Source organism: Galeopterus variegatus, unplaced genomic scaffold (genome assembly GCF_000696425.1).
Source record: "Galeopterus variegatus unplaced genomic scaffold, G_variegatus-3.0.2 Scaffold365, whole genome shotgun sequence".
In the NCBI taxonomy this organism is placed as follows: domain Eukaryota; kingdom Metazoa; phylum Chordata; class Mammalia; order Dermoptera; family Cynocephalidae; genus Galeopterus; species Galeopterus variegatus.
The window spans coordinates 255280-271781 of NW_007726476.1; the positions used below are offsets into that span (position 1 = coordinate 255280).

Here is a 16502-nt window from a genome sequence, read left to right on the forward strand (position 1 = left end):
TTTTTTTTTTTTTTTTTTTTTTTTTTTTGTCTTTTGACTTTTTCCGTGTCCAGCAACGGATCGCAACCCTCAGTGTTGCCCCCGTACCGGACCGGGGACTGGCAACGGGATTGCAACCCTCGGTGTTGCTCCCGCGCCTCACTCAGCCAGTGAGCGGGAACCGGTCTGTATGTGGGATCCGAACCCTCGGCGGGAGCGCCAGCGCACTCTCAAGCGGCGCACTGTAGTGGTGCGCCACCGGGCTGGCCCAGCATTTAAAAATTTTTTTTTTCTTCCTTTTTGTCTTTTTCTGTGTTCAGCAATGGATCGCAACCCTCAGTGTCACGCCCGTGCCGGACTGGGACCGGCAACGGGATCGCAACCCTCGGTGTTGCGCCCGCACCTCGCTCAGCCAGTGAGCGGGAACCAGTCTGTATGTGGGATCCGAACCCTTGGCGGGAGCGCCAGCGCACTCTCAAGCGGCGCACTGTAGCGGTGCGCCACCGGGCTGGCCCAGCATTTAAAAATTTTAAAATGTCAGGAATAACCTTTCATGGCCTATTTTTCTATATCATTGTTATTGTATGGTATAGTATGACGATATAGGTATAATATAATTAAATTATAAACTATATAGATGTAATTGCTAGAATCAGCTCCCTTACTGATGGACATTTAGTGTTTTTCCTTATAAATTTTCATTATTGTAAACAGGTATTTTTATACAACATCTGATTATTTCCTTAGGATAGATTCCTACAAATGGAACTGCTAGGTCAAGTATATAGTGTGGATTTGAGGCGTTTAATACACATTGCCAGATTGCTTCAAGAAAGTTTATACTACTGTTAGTAGCGTGTGAAAGCCCATTTTCCCATTCAGAGTATTATAACAGTTTTGGGGTCCAATGTGATTGTCAGAGATATTCACCTCACAATTCTAACTTGCATTTTGATAATTGCTAGCGAGTTGACTATTAATGGCTCTCTTTACTAGCCGGGAGACTCAGCTTATGGAACAGATGCCACATGCTACTTTCTGTTTTACTTGCATTTTTAATATTTGGTGACTGCTATGTTCTTCCAGTGCAATCTTCTTATAGTGCTGGTGACACAGGAGCCACAGACTGGCTTTGCTCCTTACCAGCGTAGCCCTTGGCCTGCCATGTACTGGATAAATGCCCACTATTTCCTAATTTTCCATTATTGGCTGTTTTCCTCTTTTTTAAAAAAACTAATGAACTAATTTACCAATTTTTACTTTATCTGCCTCTAATAGCAGATATTAATAGAGTATCTGTCAATGAAATTATAGCATTCAGTCAAATTACCTTTGAAAGATGAAAAATTTTATGTAGAAATCTAGACTGTAAGATACAATCTTTTGAAGACTGGGAAATTCTAGTCAATTTTATTCCTGTTCATTTTTAACCATAGGAGTCTGAAACTCTTCAGAATTAAGGCTGTGAAAATCTTTGGTTTGTTTTATTGCTTGATTTCAAAGTAGTAAATTTTTACCATCATGTTCCTTTTCAGTCAGTTACAGTTTTTTGGTTAAACTGTTTTATATTTTTCAATTCAGAAGTCATTTAGAAATAGCATCAACAGATACAATGGAGAGCCCGAGCGCATCGAGAAGAATGACGTAGCTCACAGAAGCATGCAGGTATGAGTGTTCATTTTCATCTTGGGTCATTTGTTTCTTTGTTAAAGTGACTCTCTCTCCAGGAGCATATTGAAAATCATAATATTTTATAACCTGTTCTAAAATTTTGTCCTTAAATTACTAATGTAATTTAACAAATTTATTCTTACTGTTATATAGCTATATTGAGAGGCCGAATTATGTAGCTAATGTGGTAGTATTAGTGGTAATTGTTGACTACAGATATTTAATACTTTTTATTGTGTAATTAGGAAAAATTCCATTTGCCGGAAGAAAGTAGTTATATGTCTGCACAGTATATTCTTCGTCCAAGAAGAGAAGAGATCCCATTAAAAGAAATAGATTCTAAGGAAGAAACGTTTGTTACAAAAGCACCTGAATTGTTGAAAACCTTTGAAGTGACCACAACCCAGACGAAGGACTTGGAGTTTGGAGGAGTGCCTGGTAGGCATCAGGACGAGCACAGGGAGGGTGGGTGGGGGTAGTCGCTATCAAGTGAACTGGAGAGGCCTCTCTGATGAGATCTAAAGCAGGCTAGGTAATGAGTCAGGTGGGAACCAGGGTAGAGGCTTCCAGAGAAGGAGTAGTGGGTGCAAAGGCCTGAGGTGGGAGCATTTGGGGGGATTACCATGGAGTAGAAAGGATGTGAGTGTAGCTGTATTTAAAACTTTTAGCAATCTGTTCATAGGTTTTGAGCAGAGAACTATGAAGAAGCGATAAAGAAAGGTCAGTCTGAAAGTTGTGCATAGGAAGGATGGTGATCAGTTTAGGGACAGGTGATCTGCTATTAATCAGTCCGAGATGGCAGGGCCTGGCTTCAGCGACAGCAGTGGGCATAACCTGAGCTCATAAATGGGTCATGGTGTCTGCGCTACTTGCTAGACAGGTTGATTGTGAGGGTTATAGGTCTGAAGTGTGCAGAGCCTTGGAGTTATTAAGTGGGTGGAACTGATGAAATTTTATGAGCTACTAAAAGAAAGTCCTTGGCCAAATGGCTCAAAATCCTGCATGGCTTAATTGCTTTGTGTTTTGCAAGTTATAACTCTTGACTAGCTGGTCTGTTACAGGTGCTGTCCAGCATCACTTAAAATCTGTGCACATGTTACATGAATGTGACTGTAAAGCTACATGACTATGCCAGTTGTCCAGTAAGGCAAATCATAACTAAAGCCAAAATGTTTCATTATTTTAATTATACTAAGTTTCCATTTGTACTGTCAGGGCTGGGGCTCAGACCTTTCAAACCCATTGTACAGACTGGGTCACTAACCCCCTCACATGCCAGGCTGGGTCACCAGACCCCTCAGACACAGGTCCATGCTAGGTAATTGGGAAAGATCCTGGGAGCTGTTGGCAGATGACCTGAGCTCAGTCCTCAGCAACGGCAGCAGCAGCTTACAGGTCCAGCAGCTTACGGGTCTGGTGGTGGCGGCGGCCTCTCGGAGGGTCTTGTGGGTCCTGGCAGCAACAGCCTCCAGCAGCAGTAGCGGCCTCCCCATTGCCCCCTAGGGCATCCCAGGGGTGGGGGACACTGTGGATCAGAGCCACTTGTGCTTTATACTTAAGTCATAACCCAGGACACCTGGGTGCACATGCGCAATTACATTAGACAATAACCAAAGAATACTTGGGCACACGTGCATGATTACATCAAATGCTCTGCAAGATTCTGAACATCTGAGGGGCCTTGGCTATTTTCCCATATTTTCCCAACAGTGACACTATTTTAATTGCTAGGAACTTAGGGATATAAAGTTGTTTGTTAAGATTGGACTGATAATTTTTAGATGTTTTGATCTTCAGTTTGCTGGAGTTCAGTAGCTTTGCTCCTGCAGTGGTTAGAGGTTAATTAGAGCTTGGCTTCTGAGGTGGGATTTAGGTATTCAGTGCTGGGCTTCTGCATTTTTTTTACTACTTTGATGCCTGTGGTTGCTGGCCCACTGGAGGTGACAGAGATTAGAAGTTTTTGATGGTACGTTAGAAATTGGTCTATACCACCAGCCAGACCTGAGTTCTGACCTTAAACCCACATGATTCTTAAAATAAATAGAAAACCAGATGGAAATCTGAGCCTTGAACGTTGGTGAACTGTTCGCAGGCGTGTTCCTCATCATGCTTGGGCTGCCTGTCTTCCTCTTCCTGTTGCTGTCCATGTGTAAACAGCGGGATCCGAGTCTTCTGAATTTCCCGCCTCCTTTGCCGGCTTTGTCTGAGTTATGGGAAACCAGAGTATTTGGGGCCTACCTCCTCTGGTTTTTTGTTCAAGCTCTGTTCTACCTGCTGCCGATTGGGAAGGTAAGTTTTTGTTAGTAGGGTGTAGTGTTGTGAGGTTTTCCTCCCCTCTCTTCCATGTTTATATGAATAAGTTTATAGTTGTTTTAAGATTAGAAGCTGTTATTGGTCATACCTATCAAAATTTAGTTTGTGAAGCCATTTCTCTCATACAGTAAAACACTTGCTTATTAAATGGAACTTTAAAAATCTGAGATTTCTTGTATAACTTTCCAAACCAAACAAACGAATAAGCTATTTTGCAAAATAGCCTGACTCTTGGTAGAGGTTTCTAGGGGAAAAAAATTCCCCCTCAGTATGTGTCATTTCAGCTGCAGCATTGTCAATGATTAATTAATAGGCTACCGAGCTTAATGCATTTTATTCTGTACCTTTTACTTTTTTTGTTTCGATATGATGAGTTTCTAAATTTTATTCCTTTCAGGAATTTGTTGTCAAGAACATTTTATGTTCTTTTCAAACTCATGCGATATCTTTAAAATTTGTCCCCATCGCTAGGATCTAGTTTTTTTTTCTCCTTTAGTAGAATACTTTACTTGGAAATAGTTAAGGGAACATGAGATTCCCTAAGCAATAAATAATTTATTTAAAGATCTTAGGGCTTTGCAGGTTTGCCGACTGTCTGTAAAGCAAAGGTCTGGTTTTACCAGGAGTGGCAAATGCTGGTGATATCAGGATAGAGCTGCACACTTGAATACTGTGGAATCTCACCATCGCTTTATCCGCTGTAGCAAGGATTTTTGTGATACGGTCCTTCAGTCATTTTTATGGTTAGGCTATACAGTTAAATTCAGCTTAATTTACGGTAAGTCTAGTTTAAACTAGATAATATTTCTTAAGAAAAGCAGTTTTGGTGGTTAAAAAGTCATACATATATGTATATTCACTTTAGTCTGATTATTCACAGACTAAAGGGACTAAAAATATATATATGTAAAAATATGTGTCTGTATATTCATAGACTAATGACCAACACAGTATTTACTAGAGATCTGGAATAGATAAGGCCAATTTAAATTAGCCGTGGGGTGTTACTAATCCTGTGATCTCCGACAGGTTTTATGTTTCTCTTCCTGGGTTCCCTTTCATAGCTAATGAACGGATAAAATAGTTTAGCCCAAGACAGATGGTAGTGTAATAGTATTTCACAGTTTAAAATGAATTCCTACACTTCTGAATAGTTATTTTGGGGAGTAAAATGTGACTGCTATTGGGCAAGTAGGCTTTTTACTCATCCAGTTCAAAGTCGTGTGTTTCTCGAGTGCCTTTCGCATGGGTGCCACCGTGCTGAATGCTGCGGGTGACGCCACGGGAAGAGGTGAGATGGTCCCGACCCGTGAAGCGTGCTCACCATCTCTTACTGGAGACCAAAGAGTCCCATGAGATGATTAAGTAACTGTGTGAGCCTGTGTGTGTAGACAGCAGAGCAAGTGAGTATGGGAGTCCATGTCATCAAATGGCCCGGGGGCCCCAGTAGCGTGGGTACGGGTACGTCGGGGAGAGCCCAGTTGAAGAGGACCTCACACATGTAAGACACTGGACTTGTGCTCTGGTTTGTAAGCAGTGGGAAGTCACTGAAGACTTTTGAGCTAGGGATCCACTGGACGTGAAGGAATTTTAAGCACATTCAGTCCTGTGGTGGTACATGGGGCGGTGGGGGGAGGGTGGCTGTGGCAGTCGTCTTGGTACCCTGAGAATTTATCACTAGATTTATGTTTAAGATAAATCCCTGAAGGTGGAATGGCTTTATCAAAGGGCTTCCCATTAAGATTTTTGCAATGAGTTACTGACTTTCCCTACTACGAGATATCCTCCTCCTCGGGCATGTTGAAATTTAAGCGATATTAGAAGGTATGTATAGTATATTTGATGATAATGTGCTTTTAAAATTTTTTTTTCTTTTAAGGTTGTAGAAGGAACACCTCTTATTGATGGAAGAAGACTCAAGTATAGATTAAATGGTGATTTTTTTTTTTTTTAAGACTTATATTGATGACTTGATAGCTTAAACTCTTTAAACTGTCAAAGCTGATTATGCTAGAGTAGTAAACAGTAAATGATCTCTTCGTAGCCCGAGGGACGCACAGAGACTGCTGGTCCCTGCAGCCAGCGTGTGGGAATTAGGCCACGGAAAGTCACACAGCCCCGCGGTCGCTCTTTCCCGTCGCCCCGTTGGATTTTAAAGCATTGACCGCTGCTTGTGATCGTCGTGCTAGTGCGGGATGTTTTTGTCCTGAGCATTACCGTGGCCTGAGAAGTCCTGTGCGGGTGCGGGTGCGGGTTCTGGTGTGGGTGCGGGGCCCCTCCAGTCCTTGCTCCAGTCCTTGCTCCAGCCCCTGCAAGGATGAAGGAGTGGCTTCAGCCACTTAGAACTGGGCAGACGTTGCCCCCTCTTGGTCTGCGCCCCTCCCACGGCAGGAGTACGTGCTGAGGGGACCACCTGACTTTGCCATTGGGAGACTTTAATAAAGTCCAGTTAACTTAATTTTAAGAAATATATCTGTGTTGTAATTATCCTTAAATGATTTTCCCATTTTACTAGATTGAGTCGAGCGTTTTCCTTTTCTTGGGAATGACGTTATATATTTTATGCTTGGCCTTTTCAGATGATCAGTTTTTACCTTTCTGACTTTGGGTGCTTTTTGTTTAGTGACTTGTCCAGCATCTGCTCTATCTGAGATCACTCCACTGGGTACTGAAAGGGGAGCCAAAGATACTTCAGGTGCCTTCTGCCTTCTAGGGCCAGGCGTGCGAGGCACCTAACCTAGCGCAGTGCCTGAGCCCTGGTGGCCGCTAATACCTGCTGGCTGCCTCTGTCACACTTTTTGTTTGCTTTTACCAAATTCCTTGCTGGTGAAACAAGTTTTGGAACCTTTGACACAGCCCGTTCAGTGTAGCGCGTGCCACCCAGTGAAGCTGAGTCTGGGCGGAGGGGTCTTTGCCATCAGGCCCTTTGATGATTAGTGTTCTGTGGGTTTCTCTCTAGGGCATCGATTTACTTCTTTTTTAAGTGGTCTCGGGTTCTTTTTTCATTTCCCTCTGTGGACTGTGGTCCTCTCAGAGGCTGAGCTGTTGGAGCCGGTGGGGCTGTGGCTGGCCTAGTTGCTCAATCCTTTTTAAAATGTCCTCATCTGGTTACTCTAGTTCGAGTGTCAAGAGATTTCTTTCGTGAGATTTTGCCATAATAAACCGAGGAGATTCCTGAGAGATTTTGAATGATTATTTTTAATCTACATAGGCTAGAGAACAAAACACTGCTTTATCTACCATTCTTTCTTTTTTTAATATATATACATTTTATGAGTGAAATGAATTTTTATTTATTTGTTTTTGGCAGCTGGCCAGTACAGGGGATCCAAACCTGTGACCTTGGTGTTATAAAGGCTGTGCTCCAACCAGCCGAGCTAAGCAGCCAGGCATTTTTTTTTTTTTGATGAAATGATTATTTTTAAAAGTTGAAAAAGTTTAAAAAAAAAGTTATTCTTTGGAGTAACCTGTTATGTGGAAAATGTGGATTTAAATAATAAATTAGAGATTTGATTTTAGAATTCTTACGTAAGTTACCTCTCTTCAGTGTTTGACTCTTTATCTAAATATGATTTGATGATATACTCAGAACACAGCTCTTTGAGGCACTCAGCTCCTGAAAGCAAAGCTAGTTCTTAAGCCAAAGAAAGAAATGAATAGTCCACTGAACCTCTCTCTGTGTTGGTCAGCGGCAGCAGGGCTAGCCTGCAACTAGAGTTCCTCCTGTGACACCCCACAGGGTGCTATTAAATTTGGCATACACCCCCCCCCCCCCCCCCCCCAACACACTGTGTCCTCACAATCCCCTGCCTGGCCTTAGGGCACTTGTATTGTGGCCTCTGATCTAAGAGTAGGCTCCTGAGATCTGTGTTCTGCATGGTAAAATATGAATAGAATCTTTTGTGACCATTATTGACAAGCTAGTTCAGGCATAAATATTTACAATTCTATAGCTATTAAGCTTACCCCACCGGTGGGTAATGGCATTAGACTTTTAAAATGTACATTTGGCCCAGCTTTGTTAATAACTAGACATTTTATTTTGGGCCTGAGAGTTTGGATTATGTGAATTTTGAGGTTCTTTTAAGCTTTTTAACAGTGAATATTTATGCACTTCCTTTTACTGTTCCTTAGTTAAGAGCAGTGACCGTTCACAATGAAAAAGAGTAACTTAAGTGTTAAAATACTTGAGAAATTGCACAAGAGGCATGGTATCTGTCTGGCAGACTCTACCTTGGGAGCATTGCTTATTTGCATAGTTGTGTGCATTTAGGTTGAATAATGGAAGCAAGACTTAAAAGTGACCGTGCATGGTTTTATGCTGGTGGGAACGTCACGGGAGCCCGGGGTTAGCGCTCATTTGCCTTGTCTTGTCTTCTGAAGGCTTCTACGCGCTGCTCCTGACGTCTGCGGTGGCGGCCGGCTGGGCCCTGTGCAGGGGCGCGGAGCTGGTGCGCGTGCACGAGCGAGTCCTGCAACTGGCGGCGGCGGCCACGGCGTTCGCGGGGGCCCTGAGCGCGTACCTGTATGCGCGCGCTCGGAGGGCACCTGCCCGGGACCTGTCACCTGCCTGCTCCGGTGAGCCCTCCGCGGCGCCCCCAGCCCCAGCCCAGCGCTTTATGGGAAATGAAGAGAAAAAAAATAAGATGAAAAAATTTAAAGGAAGAAAAACGTTTTTGCTTTCTCTTTCATACTTTTCTATTCGTTTTTCAGTCACTTGATGACAGTGTGACATTTAGTAAACTTATAGTCATCACGATTTATTGCAAATATGTATTTTTTTGTCTGAAATAGTAAAAACCCTTAAAAAGAAACAAAGCAACAGAAATTATAGTTGATTCTGACCTAAAGTCTTTAAACATTAAAGAAAAGGTTGCTTATTTAAAAAATTGTGAGTGTACATTAAAGAATAACTTCTGGCCTCCCTAAAGTGGGGGGATCTGGTCTCCAGGGCCCCCAAAGGGTATAGCAGCTGCCGGCCCCGCCGGCTCCCTGGTCTGTGCCGGCCCTTCTCACCTCTCATCAGCTCTAGAACTTTCTTCAGGGTCTCTAGGCGGTTGAGCTGTGACCCCGGGTTGTAGGCCACAGTGCAATATTAAAGCCTCATGTGGGTTTGGAACACTGTTTGGGTAAAAACTTTTTCCTTCTCAGGAAATGCTGTCTATGATTTCTTCATCGGCCGTGAATTAAATCCTCGAATTGGTACTTTTGATCTCAAATACTTTTGCGAGCTGCGCCCTGGACTGATTGGATGGGTATGTCCTTTTTTTTTTTTTAAAAAAAAATTTCAATTCAGTAGCACAAATTAATCTCTAGAAGGGAATGTAGATAATCTCAAAGCAAGCCGTGGGTGGTATGTTTTTAGGAATAATTATAGCTTCCCATAAATCTGTCTACTTAAAATATTTTCTTACTGTAAATATTTTTCAGATTTTTAAGATGCCCTATTCCAGGTTATTAAAAATTAGAGGGTTTTTTTGTTTTATTTTTATTAGTTTATATTTATGTAAGAAAGTAATAGTGCAGATGAGCTAATGTAAGAAAAAAATGTATTTTCCTCCCCCTTTTAAAAATAACCTTCTATTTGCCTCATTTTAGGCTGTGAGAGTTGTAAGAATAGAGCAGAGTTCCCTTCTGTCCTTCCCCCACTTCCTGCCCTGCCACCCTCTGACGTAACCACGGTGTGACGTTGCTGCAGTATTTGTCATCCACGGGCCCGACCCCGCAGTGCAGTTAGCTGTTATTTCTTCTCAGTCTCCTCTAGTCTGTAATAGTTGCTTAGTCTCTCCTTGTCTCTCATGGCCGTGACACTTTCTGAAGAGACCCGGTCAGTCATTTTGTCAGTGTCCCTCAGTTTGGGTTAGCCCATGTCTTTTCGTGATTGGAGCGAGGCCATGTGCTTTTGGCAGGAAAACCACAGGAGTAAGATTGTGCCCTTCTCAGTGCAGCGCCTCCAGGGGTCACGGGTGACGCTGTCCTACTCTGCGCGGCTGGGGAGGCGTCTGCACGTTTCTCAGCCGTGAGGTTCCCGCTTTGCCTTTGTAGTGCTACGAGTCTCGGGTGGTGCTTTGAGTCTGTACTCTCCTTTTTTGTTTCAGGTGGTTATTAACTTGGTGATGCTTTTGGCTGAAATGAAGTTACAGGGACGTGCCACTCCATCCTTGGCAATGATTTTGGTTAACAGTTTCCAGCTCCTGTACGTGGTGGACGCTCTCTGGAATGAGGTAATTAGTTTTAAGAGCTGAGACCTGTGAGTCAGTTGGCTTTGGGTGTGGGCGAGTGACCTGACCTCCTGGAGCCTCATTTTCTTACACACACAGTGAGGGGACCCAGCCTGCCTCCATGGCTTGTCAGTTGGGTGACTCGAGATGTCAGTCCATGTGAGGCCTCAAGCTGGCACAGGGAACGCTGACAGACGCCCAGTTTCCACGCATTTGGTCATGCTTCTGTGTGTATCAGCAGTTCTCTTATTTAAAAATAATATTCTAAATGTTCAAGATCAGTGGATATCTTGGTGTTGTTTTTGTGGGTGGTGATCAGTTCGTATAAATAAAATTTAATTATATCACATGAAAATGGATGGGTTATTATTGAATTAGGATGGTGTTTTTTGGATTGTCAGGAGGCAGCTAGCTCTTAAATAATGAGGGAGATGTTTTAGAGTAGCTCTAATCAGATGGATTTAAAATCAGACATCAAGGGGCTGGCCCAAAATAATGAGGGAGATGTTTTAGAGTAGCTCTAATCAGATGGATTTAAAATCAGACATCAAGATACATTGAGAGGGCTGGCCGGTTGCTCAGCTGGTTAGAGCACAGCTTTAGAACACCGAGGTCACGGGTTCAGGTCCCCGCACTGGCCACCACAGGAAAAAAGAAAGAAAGAAAGATTGAGGAAACCAGTTTAAACTGAGCTTAGCTTCCAGCTCGTGGCTTTTCTCATATGTTGATAAGTCATCAAATTTTCTCCTACTCGAAGACTGGTAAATGTTTTGCGAGTCTTCTCTGCCTCAACATAATTCTTTTAAAAATTATTTGTTCCTCAGGCTTATTTTACAACTGTTGTTTCACATTTACTGTTACCTTTGTAGTCATCTCCACATTCCAAGTCAAGTTCTCTTTCAAATTTAAAAACAAAATTGGTAGCCCTACATCACAGTATTCCAGAGCAAGTCTGTGTGGCAGTCTGCTGAGACAGTCTGTTGATATTTTTGTTACAGGGGACACTCAGCTCCTGGCTGAGCCTCCCCAGAGTTGATAACTCACAGATCTGGCTGCCTGCCCGCCCCCAGACAAAAATCCAACAAAAGTCAAATGTTGGCGAAAATGGAAGTCAGCTGTTGTTCAGGGATACTGGTGACCTGAGGAGAGTTGCTGGGCTAACCCATCTCCCTGGTGAGCCTGAAGCCCGTCTCCAAGACTCAGGTCTACCGAGGGGTTTTTAAAGAGGGGCTGAGGGAATGGAACGTGGGACAGGAAAAGCAGGAGGGAGGGGACGTGCAAGGTCTCAGGTGACGGTCTCACCAAGACTCTGTCTGGTCTCTGCTCCCATCCTTATTCTCAGGGTCTGGGCAGTATTTCGATGATCTTCCTGTTTCTTAGGAGGATTAGGACGTCTCTGAGGTAAACACACCTCAGTTACCAGCAGCTGGATTAATGCAATCCTCTGATTATAGGTTATTGTGCTGTCAGCGCTTTGGAAGCTGTGCAGGTGGTGATAGCAGCTGACCCTGAAGTCCTTTAGGAATCCCATCTACCCAAAATTGACTGTGCTTTTGAAATAAAAACTTTTGTGAATGCTCTTAGTATTGCCAGTATAGGTCTGTCTTCTGTTACAAAACAGCTCCTAAGGAGCATGTAGACTACACTTTACAAGTCAAATGGTATTTCACTGTTGCCTTATCATCTCAGAGACTTTTAAACCTTCCCTTGCTGTAGCTTTCCAATTATCAGTGATTATTCCTTCTAGTCTGTTCCTTCTAGCTTGCTGTCATGTAGTGGTAGTCACTTTTTAATTGGCTTAGAAATGCCTATTTCTGTAAATTTAGCCAAACATTGAATTCTGTTAACAGAAGATTTTTGCATCATAAGGAAAAACTCTTAAAGCAGTTCAATATTAACATAGCCCAGGGGTAGAAGATTGGAGTTGGGAAGTTGTTTTCTGTATGTTAGCATCTCAGCCAGACTATAATAAGCTTCTTTAGGAGCGGACTTGATTTTATTACTTTTTTTAGCATCTGCCATGCCACTGGGCAATTAGCAGATGCTTAGAAACTTTCTCATTATGTCAGTGGAAATTCCTTATATGGGGTAATGTGCCAGACCTTGAGAAAACGGAATACAATGTAAGATGACCTTTTAAATGTAAGATGACCTTCCTCTGAGCATGTCCTGCAAATGCCTGGGGGCTCCTGGAGCTGGGTGGGGCTGAGGGTCTTACCTCCACCTGGCATCAGAAGCTTCAGTTCAGTCCCCTGGCACTGCCCACTCCCATGTGCCCTTGCTGTTATCGCTGCACCTGCTTTTACCTGCTTGTTATGATCTTTATCCCATTTTGGACCAGGAAATTAGATCGCAGGTCTTGAGAGTTTATGTGCAGAATGAGGGGCGCTGCTGACTAAAGAGTGTGAGTCTTAACGGCCTAGATTCTGGGCATCTGTTTTTCAGTTCCTTGTTTACTGTTCCATGTGGCATCTGGTTTTCTGATCCACGGTCTTTTTGTTTTCTTTCTGGGAAAAAAAATGCTTTTTTGGAGATATCACTCTTTTTTCTTTAATGTGGAACGTTGATTCTTCAAAAGAGTTTATACTGGCTAATTGTTCTACATCAGTGGTATGTGCTGGAGTAGAGGCAGGTTAGCGATACCCTCGGGTCGGGCCTTCTGAGTTTGACCTTGACATACATCCATATTCTGAAGTCTGCTCTGCAGGTACCCAGGTGCACAGGTCATCTGGCTCTGGACATTTGCTCATGCTAAGCACGTCGCTGGAGTATTGCACTGTTTCTAATTGACGTGAGAAGCGAAGCAGTCAGTTTTCCATGTTGCCAGGTAGCTTATTTTCTTCTGTGGAAAATCTACATGAAAGGCCAAATTATGATCGGAAGTTAGGTTGGTGCACATGGGACTGAAACGAAGGGAGCTGGTGATCTTACTGTCCCTTCGCAAACATCTTTTGAACACTCGCCCCCACAGCAGGCACTGTGCCGGGTGCTGGGGAGACAAAGGTGAAAACCCATGGCCCCTGTCTTTCGGAGGCTTATCCTCCTGTGCAGAGGGACCTGACAAGGACAGTAGAGCAGCTGCTCTGGCCCGGGGGAGGGGGAGGAGCCAGGGAGGCAGCCCAGAGGCAGGGGGCACAGAGGGGCTTAGAGATCTGTTAGCTTAGGATCACATAGGGTGCAGTGACACATGGAACGACCTAGGGTGATATACAGGCCGAGGGAACACCTGATTGGCGACCTTCCCATAACCCTGTGTACATTTGCCTGTAAACTAGTACTTTACTGGAATACATTAAACATAGAAGCTTTTTCTTTCTGTCCCGTCTGGATCCTTCCAGGAAGCGTTGTTGACGACCATGGACATCATCCACGATGGATTTGGGTTCATGCTGGCTTTTGGAGATTTAGTGTGGGTTCCCTTCATCTACAGCTTCCAGGCCTTTTACTTAGTCAGTCATCCCAATGAAGTGTCTTGGCCCATGGCTTCTCTAATCATTGCTGTAAAACGTGAGTACCGATTTCAGTCTCTGTGTATGAAATACCATGTCCTGAGTCAGTTGTGCTCTGGTGTCTGCGTGTTTGTAGCATGCCATTCAAATGGTCGTGATCAGCTCACGATCGAAGTAGTTTGTGGTGGATGAGTAATAAAAGCCTCTGCGTCTTGCAAACAGAACGGGCGCTTCACGAGTTCTCTAAATAGATGATTTTAAACAAACCATCTTGTTTTTAAATTTAATAAATTGAAGTTAATAGATTAATTTTAAATTTAATTGTAGTAATGGTGCATTTTTTCCATTGAGCATCTGCTTTTTCAGGTGGGTATCTTAAAAAGTAGGAAGATAGGTCTTGCCTTCCTAGAGCTTACAGGAGAAATGAGACACTCAGACCGTGGCCTGAGGCGAATGAATGAGCACTAATGAGAGGGACTTAGATGGTGGGAGTTTAAGGTGGAGAGAAAGTCAAGTTCTCTCTGGGGAACGTCCTTATAAACTTATCAGAGGACATGGTGTTGATCTGAGTTGTGAGGGGCCACCTGGGCAAGCGTGAGTGGTGGGGAGTAGGAGGCGAGTTGGGGAAGGGGAGGAGTGGCTGTGGCTGCAGATGAGGGCCACCAGGTCAGCCGTGGGTGTGACTTCAGGATGGTTTTTCTTCGTCCTCCCCGCATCACACCGTTCACTACACCTCCACCAGAGCTGGGCAGGGAAAGTCAGCACTGAACTTCAAGCATAGCTGGTTTTGCTACGCTTGTTAGTATCCGTGGTAGAAGGAGAAATTCAAGCCATTGGTTTGCTTGTCCTTGTCAGCCATGCCCATGTGTTATTCAAGACAGTATTATTGTCTTGAATAATACTTAAGCTAAAAATGGGGAGTTGAATTCTTACTACTTTATTGAGGACTGACAGTGTAATAGTTAATAGTGATCTGTCAGGGCCTATTGATTTTGACATTTTGAAATTTGAATAAAGCTACACCAACTTGTAGGCTTGCAGTGGGATTCAACACGTATTTAAGGTACGAGATGTTCTGGTAGTGGTTCTAGGCTGGTGTTGATTAATAAAGTGTTTCTGCTGTGGCCAGTAGGTGTCATAGCTAATGCATGAGATAGCCTGTAATTTCTATTACAGTGAACTCTAGTGTGGATTTTATTGTGATGTAGGCTATCTTAGAATTCATTTTATTCATGGATGTAACTAAATTTGTTGGTTTTGTCTTCAGGGTACTCCCCAGGTGGCTGATGAAAGCAATGTGACAGTTGAGAGTTATCTTTTGACATTCTGGGGAGTGAGAGTTTTTGAATTGTTCATAAGAAATCAGAGTATTCTCTGCTTTAGAAATTTCCTTGGAGCACAAATAATTTCTAAGAGAAGTTACAGATGGTTTTAAGTATTAGATTATATCTAAGTTATTAACATAGAAAAATATTTTTAAATTACAGTTTGTGGATATATAATCTTCAGATGTGCAAATTCTCAGAAAAATGCATTCCGGAAAAATCCCACTGATCCAAAGCTTGCACGTAAGTATTGATGTATATTTGTATTATGTATATTACGTGTCTTTTTTTGTTTGGAGACCACTAAAAATGAACTTTTATTTTTATATAGATTTAAAAACCATTCACACTGCGACGGGAAAAGACCTCCTGGTTTCGGGATGGTGGGGTTTTGTCCGCCACCCCAATTACTTGGGCGACCTCATCATGGCCCTGGCGTGGTCCCTCCCGTGTGGTAAGTGTTTCAGGAGAGTGCTGATTTGACTCTTCCTTCAGCACCTTACAGATGTGTGTGCGTCCTTTGTTGGGACGGTGCGGGCAGGGTCAGTGTGAATCTTTTTTGTCGCGCTGTGGAAGGCTGGGGTGGCCACAGTAGATGCTTCTCCGATCTGGGCACTGTTTTCTAATCTGTCAGAACCTCATTTATCCAGCTTCTGAGGGGAACTGGGAATTCACAGAGCCTGAATTTTACTTTAACCTTTTAAAAGCAAAATTTAAAATTTTAAACTGTGCCTGATAGCTTTTTTTCTAAGCAGAATATATGGAAATTAACTAAACTTTTCATTCATGACTTAGTGTACATGGGTTCTGAAAAACTTGGGTTCCCAAGCAGAAGAGCAGGAGACTGTTTGCTTTGTGTGCTGTGGGCTGGCCGGCCCCTGCTGGGCGCCCCACCTGTCGCGCCGCCACGGTCCACAGTGGAGACGGGCAGGAGGACAAGGAATGGAGAAATTTGCATTAAATATGAGGACAGATGTTCTGATTGTGATGGACGGTTAGAATGGCTTAATCATTCTTCTCTGAATAGCTTTTAATACAGATTCTACCTTCTGCCGCATACCAGTGGGCTTTTGTGAACCGGTTTAGTTGTTTTCCCCATTATTGGAGAAAATGAAGTAATCTTGTGGTTCATTTTTAGAGAATTTGGGGAAAAGCAGGAGAAAATGTTTTGTAGTAATAATGAAAATATCTAATACAATTTACTGTCATTACCCACAGGTTTTAATCACATTCTGCCTTATTTCTATGTGATTTATTTCACCATGTTGCTTGTCCACCGAGAAGCTCGCGATGAACACCGGTGTAAGAAGAAATACGGCGTGGCTTGGGAAAAGTACTGTCAGCGGGTGCCCTACCGTATATTTCCATACATTTACTAATTTTGTTCCGGCATATTTTTTAAATGCTCTTACAAATTTGGCTTCCTCCATTTGCAAAAATAAGAAAAAAAAATCCAAAACTTTCTTTTGTTGCACTGACAGGATCTGTAAATTTTTTTTTTTTTTTTTTTTTTTTTAAAAATGACCGGTAAGGGGATCTTAACC

The 16502-nt window shown here is 43.0% G+C and overlaps 1 protein-coding gene across 2 annotated transcripts in view; it reads left to right on the plus strand.

Moving 5' to 3' along the window:
• LBR (lamin B receptor) overlaps nt 1-16452 on the plus strand; it is a 70838-nt gene extending 54386 nt beyond the window's left edge. For both annotated transcript variants that reach the window (XM_008567991.1, XM_008567990.1), the window contains exons 4-14: nt 1561-1644; nt 1896-2088; nt 3743-3939; nt 5843-5897; nt 8347-8541; nt 9115-9218; nt 10062-10187; nt 13523-13691; nt 15121-15201; nt 15290-15412; nt 16177-16452. In XM_008567991.1, coding sequence (XP_008566213.1) covers nt 1561-1644; nt 1896-2088; nt 3743-3939; nt 5843-5897; nt 8347-8541; nt 9115-9218; nt 10062-10187; nt 13523-13691; nt 15121-15201; nt 15290-15412; nt 16177-16337 — 1488 coding nt within the window. In that variant the 3' untranslated portion in view covers nt 16338-16452. The remainder of the gene's footprint in view (nt 1-1560; nt 1645-1895; nt 2089-3742; nt 3940-5842; nt 5898-8346; nt 8542-9114; nt 9219-10061; nt 10188-13522; nt 13692-15120; nt 15202-15289; nt 15413-16176) is intronic.
• The last annotated feature ends 50 nt before the right edge of the window (nt 16453-16502 follow it).